Genomic DNA, 12,188 nt, shown 5'->3' with positions numbered 1-12,188 from the left:
GCCCCAAATTGAGGCTATAGAATAGAGATCAATCAGGCAACAGATTGGGACCAAGTGGACTTGCACGTCACTCGCAGTTGAAATGGAAAGAACCGACTGTCCAGGGGAGAACATAGAGCAGGATTCATATGTGCAAACTGATTCATTTTATATAACAACCCAGCGAGTTAGATATAGTTATCGTCATCATTTTATAGATAAACACCTTGATGCTTAGAGCCATTAATAAGTACCTTTGCCAGAATCACACAGCTAGTAGACATTTGTGAGGATTTGAACCAGAACAGTTTGGCTCCAGAGGCCAAACTTTACTCAAACCATTATATGGCGTTGCCTTGTAAACACTGTCTCCCTAATGAACAAGGAGAAACAGCATTTTCTCCTTTGAGTTGATCAAAAATTGTAGGATTGTTTAATTTCTGTTTGGTCCTAGTGTTTGTTTTAAAAAAAAATTTTTTTAAGCCAAATCAAAAGCTCTTGCTATATCAAAATAATAGAATTAGAAAATTCTCTTCTAACATTATTTTACTAGTTTCTCTTAATATTGGTGTTAAATCTTCTTAAACAAGATTTGTCTTTAAGAGAACTTCTTAAAGCATATAATTTTCTCCACTTTATTTTTATTAGCTTGCTGGGAAACCTTGGGTTGTGTTTAACTCTGGGAGGACTGAAGTTGAGAGGTTTCTATTAACCCAGCAATTACAAACTTTATAGCCTGTCTAGACACAGATGTGTCTGGGTGTGTGATTAATTCCTGCCTAAGGTAGATACCAAGTAGGAAAAGATTCCTTACAGATCCACAAGAGGAAGGGGAATTCCCTGGCAGCCCAGTGGTTGGGACTTGGTGCTTTCATTGTTGAGGGTCCAGGCGCAGTCCTTGGTCAGGAAACTAAGATCCCACAGACCATGTGGCACAGTCCAAAAAAAAAAGAAGAAAAAGAAGGGGAAAATTAAACCTGTGCCTCCTCAGAGTCCTTGGAGTGTTTTAGTGTATCTTCCTCAGGCTGCAAACTAATCTGAAGAACACAGTGTGTCCAGCTTCACTGAATCTGTTTCCCTAGGCAGCTTGATCATAACTCGGACATCCATCGTGTGACATGTGAAGAGTACACGAGGGGCTATGAGAAGTGCCAGGAGACACGCGTGAGACATTCTACCCTGAAGTCACTGAAAGTCAAAGCAGCAAGCAGAGCAAACCGAAGAAAAATGATCAAAACATTACATCCATACTAAAACTCGACTACACCCACCTCCATAGTGCCACACGTGGCTGTCGGCAGGCCAAAAAGGATGGTGCTTATTGGAATCTTGGAATATAGGAATGCCTGGGGAAGAAGGCAGATGTTGAACAACATCCCGAGGAAAGAAATGGACCTAGTTTAACAAAGTAGTTATGGGAGAGCATACTGAGAGGCGCTGAGCTGGGAGCCAGAAACCTTTTAGGGTGTGACATTTATATCTCAATAATGCTGAAAAAAAGGTCTTTTAGGATCAAGAATACAAATTTAGCATGTTAGCTTTGAAGGGCATAGTAGGTACAGATGCTTAAAAGAATCAGCTGGTTCTGTATTCATGTTTTTAGAGTCAGAAAAAATGTAATAACCACTCTTCATTGTGATTGGTATTGACGACTGGGGATAGTTAAGATTAAAATGTCTAAGATTTTGTTCTTGTTGTCAAATTTATAATCCTAGGAAATGGACAGCCTCAGTTCTTGCAAACAACGGCTGATAATTGCGTTGGTAATGCAGTGATGGATAATCACCCTCAGCCTTCCATTTGATCCTTTCAAGCCTCTCAATGATATTAACAAGAGGCCTGAGCATACAGGGTTAGATAAGTCAGATATGGACCGTGTTCTCATTAAATACACAGTCTAGTATGAAAAATACTGATACCAAAACATTCATTAATTACACTTGTGTACAATGCTTTAAGAAAGAAGATGGGGTGTTTTGGAGGATTAGATCCTCTAGAAATTTCAAGTTTAAGCTGATCCTCAAGGGCAAAATGGAGTCGCATAACTCAAGGTTTTATGTCAAAGGAATGGAAAGGAAGAGAGCATTCCAAGCAAAAGAACTTAAAATAGGGATTGTGGTTAGAATACAGACAGTAGGAAAAGCAATGGGCAGTCATGACATTCTTATTAATCATTCCTGTGACGAGAATGACTGCTTAGGATTAAAATGGGGAGAATCATTCCATTTCCATCTAACTTCTCGGGAACGTTGAGAACAAGGTGGTAATACAAAGGCAGTGTTGACAGACTTTGAAGAGAAGCTCTGAACGTGCACAGCTATTAAGCTTATATTCATTTGGGACTCCAGCAAAAGCGCTGTTGTAAGCCCTTGGACAAAACTAGTTTGCCTCAGATCTCTCTCTGCCTTGAAAAATGCCCTCAAGATCAGTATTCCCCTTCCGCCTGGGGATTTGGTTGGCAGCCCAGCTTACTGAGCTACAGGTAATTAGAAGAGACTGTTCTTTTCTAATCAGACCAAACTTTCTACCTTGCGAAACCTTCAGAAATGCTTTTCCTTGGTCCCCTCTCCAACTAGCATCAATGGTTGCACTTCAGTTCCTTCCTCTTGCAGAGTCCTCTCTGCATCCCCCACGGATGACCAATATCCAGTGATCAAGCTATAGCTTCCTGAGTCCATTGTACCAACCAACCTAATTAGCTTAGATCTGGCATCTGGTCCCATCACTTCATGGCAAATTGATGAAGAAATAATGGAAACAGTGAGAGACTTTATTTTGGGGGGCTCCAAAATCACTGCAGATGGTGACTGAAGCCATGAAATTAAAAGACGCTTGCTCCTTGGAAGAAAAGCTATGACCAACCAAGACAGCACGTTAAGAAGCAGAGACATTATTTGCCAACGAAAGTCCATCTAGTCAAAGCTACGGTTTTTCCAGTAGTCATTTATAGATGTGAGAGTTGGTCTATAAAGAAAGCTGAGCATTGAAGAATTGATGCTTTTGAAGTGTGGCATTGGAGAAGACTCTTGAGAGTCCCTTGGACTGCAAGGAGATCCAACCAGTCCATCCTAAAGGAAATCAGTCCTGAATATTCATAGGAAGGACTGATGCTAAAGCTGAAACTCCAATACTTTGGCCACCTGATGTGAAGAACTGATGTATCGGAAAAGACCCTGGTGCTGGGACAGATTGAAGGCAGGAGGAGAAGTGGATGACAGAGGATGAGATGGTTTAATGGCATCACTGACTTGATGGGCATGAGTTTGAGCAAGCTTCAGGAGTTGGTGGTGGACAGGGAAGCCTGGTGTGCTGCAGTCCATGGGGCCGTAAAGAGTCGGACACGACTGAGCGACTGAACTGAAGACATAAGATTCAGATAAAATAAGACTACCTTGGCAAATGAATTTCAATAGCATACTCAGTACAGAACTCACAGTCTTAATTCTTCAAATCCTTTTGGACATAGTGGTCCACGTTCCATCAAACTTCATGACACTGATCACTTTGGAAAGAACAAAGTTAATTTCAGCATACTGGTTAAGACAAGGGTTGACCCATAAATGTTTCCATTCTGAGAACTGAAAGAATCGGAGCACAGTGTTTAAATAAGCTTGACTAATAGGGTTGAGTTTTTCCTCCATTTTTGACACTTAAAATGTCAAAGTTTTAGCTTCATTATTCTTGTAATAGGAAATGACAACTGGGAGTGTAGATATATGTGCTACCCGATAGGTGTTGAGGGCCGACAATATTTGAAAGTCGTCAACTGTGGGTTACATCTATAACTAAAAATACTTGCTTTCAAGTATACTGATTCTCCTGGTGGTTTTCTTTAAGTATTCCACTGTGAATAAACTCTATCATGTATAAATGCTAGGTTGACCTCATGGAAAACATGCCCTTAGAACTAGCATCACTTCTTTATCTGAACTCCTCTTGTAAACAGTACAATGTCAACCTCCCCTTGGGTTCCTTTCCTTCCTGATTCTTTCCACCATATCATTAGTATGACTATTTTACCCTTTTAGCATCTCCTGAGAATTTTCTTCACATGGATTCTGGCTTAGTTAAAAACAAATTCTGTTTTGATACTATATTAGATGAAACTTGAAGAAAAACTTATTTTTTTATTTTTTATTTTTACTTTATTTTGCTTTACAATACTGTATTGGTTTTGCCATACATTGACATGAATCAGCCACGGGTGTTCTTACAAAAACATTTAGTCTCTTCTTGAAGGATTGAGCTATAAAATAGTGAATGCATGCTGATGGGCTGTATAAATTCAGTTTAATGAAACTCTATTCTGAATCTAATTTCATGGTTGTAAAACTTATGTTGGTGTATACTTAACAATCTGAATTTTACCTGTGGTATAGAAGGTCAAGTGGTAAGAAAGGGTGTCAGCAGGCCACGCTTAGACCAGGAATACTGGCGGACTGTCCAGGGCTGTGAGACACAGCAGTGTGTTCACATGTGAGTTTGAGTGGGCACAAGTTAATTTCAAGTATTTGGAAGCAAGCTCAGCCCTTCTAATGCTGTGGACATGATAGAAGAAATCTCTGCACATGAGTAAGACTAATAGACTCGCCCTAAAACTAGAAGAGTCACAAGTATCTCAACAGGACAAATGAGACTCGGTGAGCTGGTGCAGTGTGCCTGCTCACACAGGGATTTGCTAAAAATCTGGAGGAGAAGCCAGGCTTTATGGGTTCCCATGCTAATGCACCACTTTAAGTTGATTCATAAAACTGTTCATTATGCAGAACTAAACTCTTGTGATAAAATACATCTATAAATTCTTCCTTGTACCTCCCTCCAAAAGATGGAGCCTACTTCTGCCTTTGAGTGAGAACTGGATTCAGTGAACCACTTCTCATGAGTAGGATATAGCAGAAGTGACAGTTTGTGACAAGGTTGTAAAAGGTATTCAGCTCCTCCCTGACGCTCTCTCTTGGATCCTTTGTTCTGTGGGAAGCCAGCTGGCATGTCATGAGAACACTCAAGCAGCCCTATGAAGAGGTCTCATGGTGAGGAGCTGAAGCCTCCTGCTCACAGCCATGTGAGTAAGCATGGAAGCTGATACTCCACGTCCAGTCAAGCCTTCAGAAGATGGCAGCCCTGGCTGACATTTTTACCGCAGCCTCATGGGAGATCCTGAGCCAGGGCCGCCTTGCTTAGTCACTCCCAAATTCCTGAACTACAGAAACTATGAGATAATAGTCTTAGCCTGTTAAGATTGAAGATAATTTTTAATGCAAGGATAAATAATTAATACAACAGCGTATCCAGATGCAACCTCTATTATAGAATTGAATCCTCCAGTAATATCTAGTAATTTCATTAAAATATTTTTCTTCAGGTTTCATCCAGTACACAGTGTCAAAAAGTCTTGTCTTTGAGGTTTGGCCCAGGGGTGAATTCTCAGACGCAAGTTAAGGTTTCGTGTGAGACAATGAGACAAAAAGTGTGTCCCAGGAAGTTGTCTGAACAAGCTGTAAAACTACTTTGGATTGTAAATCTGACTCTGAGAAGCATTGGCGATCCCTGTCCACATGTGACAGCTCACTGCTTAATCACTTCTTTGGGAAGTGATAGCCTGTCTTGGTTATCTACGGTTTCTTCCAAAGAGAAATGCCAGCAAATACAGTCGTCCAATCTTTAGCTCCCCACACAGCAATTCTAAGAATAACCAAGACAGCTTTACCAAGTAGATTCTTACCCAGATAAATGATTTCAGAAATGCCCTGAGGTCCATCCCCAAGAGTTTCCCTGGTGGCCCAGACAGTTAAGAATCTGTCTGCAATGCGGGAGAAGTCGGGTTGGATCCCTGGGTTGGGAAGATCCCCTGGAAAAGGAAATGGCAACCCACTCCAGTATTCTTGCTGGAAATCCCATGATACAGAGGAACCTGGCAGGCTACAGGCCATGGGGTCTCAAAGAGTCAGACACGGCAGAGCAACTAACACTGTCATCCCCAAGAGAGACATACCCCAGAGAGAACAGCTGAGGCATGTCACCTCTCCAGACGCTAACTGAAACACACCAGCTTGAGCTACCCTATTACTTCCTCTCAAGGAAGCAAGGAAATGCCTATTAAGCACCCCAAGGGAGTTAATAAGACATAAAGGTCCTTTACTCTCTAAGTCACTGGTGAATTAATCAGTAATCCATGGTAGATGCAGTCATGTATTTCTTGCCCTCTGAGGACCTAAATATAGTGAAATAATGTGAACAGGATAAAATCCCGAACTGAGAAGCAAGACTCTGTTCTAATACTGGTTAGTTGTAATACTTCAGATAAATACATTCTGACCTAACTTACCAAAGCTTTCTCTGCATCAGTATTACCTACTAATCTTAAGAGTATGTGCCAAGCTAAATCAAAACTGTTCTTCTGGCCTTATCAATTAGAAATCAATTCTGGGCGCCTTTATCAGCAGTCCAGTGGTTAGGACTGCACGCTTTCACTGCAGGGAACACAGGTTCAATTCCTGGTCAGGAAACTAAGGTCCTGTAAGTCACACGGCATGGCCGAAAAAATGAAATCAGTCCTGAGGTTGTCCCCTCCAGTGAGATGGTAATAATGCCTCTTTCCCCTAGGTGAAAGTGTGGAAGAAAATGCTAGTGTGGTGGTCAAGCTGCTCATCAGACGCCCCGAGTGCTTCGGCCCCGCCCTGCGGGGTGAAGGAGGAAATGGCCTGTTGGCAGCCATGCAAGGCGCCATTAAGATCTCCGAGAACCCGGCCCTCGACCTCCCCTCACAGGGCTACAAGAGGGAAGTGTAAGTGAATAGAATTGCCTTCCCGCCTCCGTATGGTTGGTGAGCCCCCCAGTATTCTCAGTACATGCATGATAAAGCAAGTGTCAATAACTTCTCCCTGGTGAAGCAGCCCAGGCTCTTTACAGCTGTTGCTCAAACAGCTTAGATCACTGTGAGCTTGTCATCTTGACTCTCCCAGTAAGCCTCGTGATCAGTCCTATCTTCCCTGCCTTCCCTTTCCCCTGCTCCAGTCAGGTCAGTTGGCAAACCGAGAAGTCGCAACCTCAGGCCCCACCACAACCCACCCTCATCCCCGTGGCATCCCCACCAGAGGAAACTGTGTCTAGGCTAAGAGGCCTGGACCAACAGGCTCCAGTCACTGTCTAACTCCAGCCCGTCTCCTTCAGTATTTCGAACCCCAGTGTTTCACCTCATACCTCTCATACTTTTAAAAAGAAGGAGCAACTTCCACTTCCTCTTCTGAAAGTGTCTGATTTGATTCTCAAGATAAAAAGAAAGCTGCAGAATGTGAAAAATCACAGCTCTACTGATCTTGGAATTTCACAGTTAAATATATAGTTAGTACATTATCGGCCTTGTGACCTTCCTTTCACTATGTCTTGTGACCATTTCCCTTTTATCACAGCCTCTAGATTAGACCCCAGAATCTGGAGAAGGGATATAACTCAGCCTAGCTTGGGATATAACTCCAGCCAGGGGCTCTTTTTTCTTCTTTTTTTTTTATGGTCATCATTTCTGGTAGAGTTAGAACCCAAAACATAAGCTGTCCCAACTTGCTCATGTAACGTGAGAAAAACTGAGGCCCAGAGTCATATAGCTTCTTAGCATCAGAGCCAGGGCCTGAACTTGGCCTTCCTGACTCCAGTCCAATGAGCTTTCCATGTCTGCCTAGCAGGAAAATGATGGAATGGTCAGTAGACGTTTGGGGGGCCACAGTGCTCCTCCATGAGTGTGTGTAGTCTGCATGATCCACTCATGGCAGTTAAGTTCATGGCAATATATCTGGGTCATTTGAGCTTGCTGAGTTAAACCACCTCATTGACATCTGGGGGGAGAGAAAGAGTCCAGTGGAAAGGATGCGCGATGCCAAAGGTGAACAGAGAAAGTATTTCCATATTGTGTCTAGAACATGGTGCCACCTGCATGACTTCCTTACAGTTCCTTGTGTTGCTTCTGTCTCAGCAGCACAGAGGACGATGAAGATGAAGAAGAGATTGTGCACATGGGCAATGCGATCATGTCATTTTATTCGGCTCTTATAGACCTGCTGGGCCGCTGTGCTCCTGAGATGCACGTAAGTGATGAGTGCCCAGAGAGCAGCTTTGAGGGACTTGAATCGGGAACATGGTAGATTTCATGAAGGTCATTTCTTCTTCTGTCCCTGGCACGTGTGAACATGCCTTTCCCTCTGTTCCTTCTAGCCAGAATCAAAAGTAGTTTCTGCCTCTGGTAGCTGATTCTACAACTTTCTGAGAAATGACTCCTGGGAAAATCTCTGTGTTGTATGATTTCTCTGTGACCCTAGTAGGGCATATCTGCTACGTATTCTTGTCTCTGAAGCCTTCAAAACTTACACTTCCATGTGACCAACTTGATTTCATGGTTGTCTCTGTCAGGACACTCCACACGGAAAATCTTTTCTTGATGACCATGGTGTTAGGCATCAGGAAGGTAGTCACGATTCATGTTTGATTATTTCCCAGCAGTAAGCATTGCAGACATACTGGAAAAGATGATTCTATTTTTATGAGATGTCTTCTCAAACATTCAGTTTCAAACTGAATTTGTGTGTTCAAAGTTGTGTTTTCACCTTCCCTTTTTCATCTCTGCTGAGGGGTGGAGACACATACTGGCCCTATTTCTCATAAAGTCTCACATTATTAAGTGAGAGAGGAAATAATCACTGCTTGTAGGAAAACAGAAAACATAGCTTCTTATATTTTAAAAGTACTTGGTAACTGTTTAATAGAACTTTGTTCATCCAGGGCTCAGGTGCTCTCTCCACAGTGTTCACTGCATTTGGATTATACCAGTGTCTCCTAAAAGTACTTGCAATGCAGACTGCTGCTGCTGCTGCTGCTAAGTGGCATCAGTCGTGTCCCACTCTGTGCGACCCTATACACGGCAGCCCACCATGCTCCCCCATCCCTGGGATTCTCCAGGCAGGAACACTGGAGTGGGTTGCCATTTCCTTCTCCAATGCATGAAAGTGAAAAGTGAAAGTGAAGTCGCTCAGTTGTGTCTGACTCCTAGCACATCCATGGACTGCCGCCCACCAGGCTCATCCGCCCATGGGATTTTCCAGGCAAGAGTACTGGAGTGGGGTGCAATGCAGACTAGGGTGATATAAATAGTGGTTTCTGGTATTGACGAGGTTATATATTTGGTCACAGACATGATAACAGTGGATATGTTGCCTTTAATGCTAATGAAAAAAATAGCATTGATTTAAGTAGTAGCTTTCAAATTTTTTTGACCAAAAAAATTATTTTGATCATAGCAAGAAATTTTGGGTTGGCTAACAAGATCATTTGGGTTTTTCTGTAACAAGTTTTTCCAAACAAACTAGTTGACCAACATAATATCATTTACATTGCAACCTACTATACATATGTTCCAGACACAAAACTTATCCTTGCTATGGATAATGCATTCTAATAGTTTCTACTCTGTTCTAATATATTTCATGCTTTTTAATGCTGGTGACAATCCACTAACTGATTTTACAACCCACTAGTTGGTCAAGACTACAGTTTGAAAGACACTGCGTTAAAGCATTCACTCTTATCTTTCTTCCTGTATGTCATGTATTATCTACTTAACAATGTAGCCTGTTTGGAAATCCATCTACAAGTGTTTAGGGGAACTGTTCCAGTATGGAAGAATCTAGGGTAAAAGTACTGTGTGCTTTTGTGACCCCATAAACTGTAGCCCACCAGGGTCCTCTGTCCATAAGAGTTTCTAGGCAAGAGTACTGGAGTGGGTTTCCATTTCCTTCTCCAAAAAAGTACCGTAGAGAAAAGAAAATCTAAATCTTCAAAGGGGAGGCTGATCACAATTCTTAACTTGTAATAGTTTCTAGTTCCTACCGTGGAACTAGCACCTTACCCACATAGGCCGATCTTTCCATTTCTGTGCTGTTAAACAAATGAAGGAAAATGAAAGGGAGCTAGGGGAATTCTCAGGTGTCCTTCTGTCTTAGGGTGGGGGGTCAGTTCCCTTGATCACCTGTCATCTCTTCACAAAGCAGGTTATGCAGTTTGCCTAGTTCCAGGAAGAGTGGCCGCATGGGATAGCTAAACCCTCAGAGCCCCACCTGGGAGAGAGTTTCTTCCTTGCTTACTGCCCCTCAGATTCAACCTCATAAACATACACATGCTTCTCCCCGACCCCTCCTGTGTGAGTAAGGGGAAGGGATGATGCAGTCATCACTCACAGCTGCCCCTGTGCTCACAGCTAGGCTCACACATAGGTGTCCCCCTGTCTCTTGTGTCCCAGCATGTCACCCAGCTACCTCCTAGGTACGCTCAGTCCTGAGCTCATGACACTTCCATTGCCAGCTAAGAGCCTGTGCCCAGAAGCATGCCTGCTGCCCCCACATCCAGGAGGATGTGGCTGTGTACATGCCCACCGTGGCCGTAAGAATCAGGTTATTCATTCCCAAATAACTCCCTTGAGATGCTGAAGCTCTCTCTGACATCATCTATACTCCTCTTGTTGCCCCTATTCCCAGCATTAATCAAACTTTTTTAGGAAAGCAAAACACCTAAGTCATGTCTACACTGAGCAGAATTCCAGGGTCTGGAATCATGGCCACATTGTCACCACACTTGCCATAGCTACCTAGAGCTCCCAGGACTGCAGTCACACTGAGACTCAACAACAGGCTGCCTTCACTGCTGAGATTACACAACTGTTGCTATCACAGCAAAGGAATCCACTTGCCCTTCTTGGCCAGAGTTATTCCCTCAGTAGCACCTCTTCTAGAAAATCAAGAGAGAGCGCTTCTTTTTCCCTGTGGCCACCCATGTCTAGAACAATTAGGAAGACAAAGAAGTGTACCCATCCCGTCCCCTGACAAGGGGAATCATTTTACGGCCCAAGGTTTGAAGGTGGGGTGGGGTGGGCGTATGGGAACCTCATTTATCTTACTCTCCAACCCTACCTTGCAGCTTATCCAGACAGGAAAGGGAGAAGCCATCCGGATCAGGTCCATCCTGCGCTCCCTGGTTCCCACTGAGGACTTGGTTGGAATCATCAGCATCCCCTTGAAACTGCCTTCCCTGAACAAAGGTAAGGGAATGGCTGAAGACGGAGTCCTGCCAGCCTCCCCAGGGCCACCCGCTCGCAGCAGGACCCTGTGTGCAGAGCAGGGATCCTCCTTACCTCCTACTGCAGGGCAGGCTTCACAGGAACAGGATGTTGTTCTTTTTCTGGCGGTGAGGAGTTCTCTCCTCCCAGCTCCAGCTGGCTGCTTGTCTCCTCTCCTCCTTTGGGTTGAGACTTCCCTACTCCATATCCTATAAATACGGCTAGCCCAAACCTCACTGTCTTCTGAACTCCAGTCGTCTGGAGAGGGGCTGATAGACTGGGACCAACAGGAGCTCTCCCCAGACCTCCCATCTCCTTTGCCTCTGTGCCCCTAAACTGTGCAGTGAGCTGGGGCAATGGAAGGCTAGGGTCTGCCCCAGGCTCCCTTGGCCATAGTGCTATGCACCTCACGGCCATGGACCATAAAGGGGCTTCTCCCACCGCTTCTCCTGACATTGGGCATCAGTCTGCGTTAACCTTACAAAACTTATACTCTCCCCAAAACACAGAGGCTCTCTATGTCACTCCACCTACTATCCAGTTAGTTTCCCCCTGGCTGATGGAAAAGTTGAAAAGATAGCATGATGCTGCAGTGTTTCGCAAACTGGTGCTCCGCGAGACATTTTGGTAAAGGATGCTAATTGCTGTACATGTTAACAAGGGGTTTGGAGTCAAATAAGTTTGGGAAATACCACATTTTTATGTCTTTATTGAGATATAATTGACATATACTGTTGTATAAGTTTAAGATGTACAGTGTGATGATTTGATATGTTTATCAAAATTAAGTAAATTCATGCTTCACCTTGCATAATTATCATTTGTTGCTGTTATGGTGAGAACATTTAAGTTCTACTCTCAAAGTAACTCTCGAGTATACAATATAGCGTTGTTAACTATGGTCACCATGCTGTACATTAGATTCCCCCAAACTTACTCATCTTATAACTGCAAGTTTGTCCCTTTGGCCAACACCTTCCATTTCCTTGCCTTCCCCCAACATGTAGTAACCGTCAATCTATTCTCACTTTCTATGAGTTCGATTATTATGAGTTCAATATATGAGTGAGCTCGTACAATGCTTGTCTTTCTCTAACTTATTTCACTCAGCATT

The 12,188-nt window shown here is 43.4% G+C and overlaps 1 protein-coding gene across 1 annotated transcript in view; it reads left to right on the top strand.

Moving 5' to 3' along the window:
* Window positions 1–12,188, top strand: part of RYR3 (ryanodine receptor 3) — a 573,341-nt gene that overhangs the window by 431,434 nt on the left and 129,719 nt on the right. Inside the window, exons 44-46 of the mRNA XM_052647070.1 lie at window positions 6,583–6,763; window positions 7,946–8,057; window positions 10,936–11,056. Coding sequence (XP_052503030.1) covers window positions 6,583–6,763; window positions 7,946–8,057; window positions 10,936–11,056 — 414 coding nt within the window. The remainder of the gene's footprint in view (window positions 1–6,582; window positions 6,764–7,945; window positions 8,058–10,935; window positions 11,057–12,188) is intronic.

This window comes from Budorcas taxicolor, chromosome 10, assembly GCF_023091745.1.
Source record: "Budorcas taxicolor isolate Tak-1 chromosome 10, Takin1.1, whole genome shotgun sequence".
In the NCBI taxonomy this organism is placed as follows: domain Eukaryota; kingdom Metazoa; phylum Chordata; class Mammalia; order Artiodactyla; family Bovidae; genus Budorcas; species Budorcas taxicolor.
The sequence above is the reverse complement of the archived record's forward strand: the minus strand, read 5'-3'. Positions and strand labels throughout refer to the sequence as shown.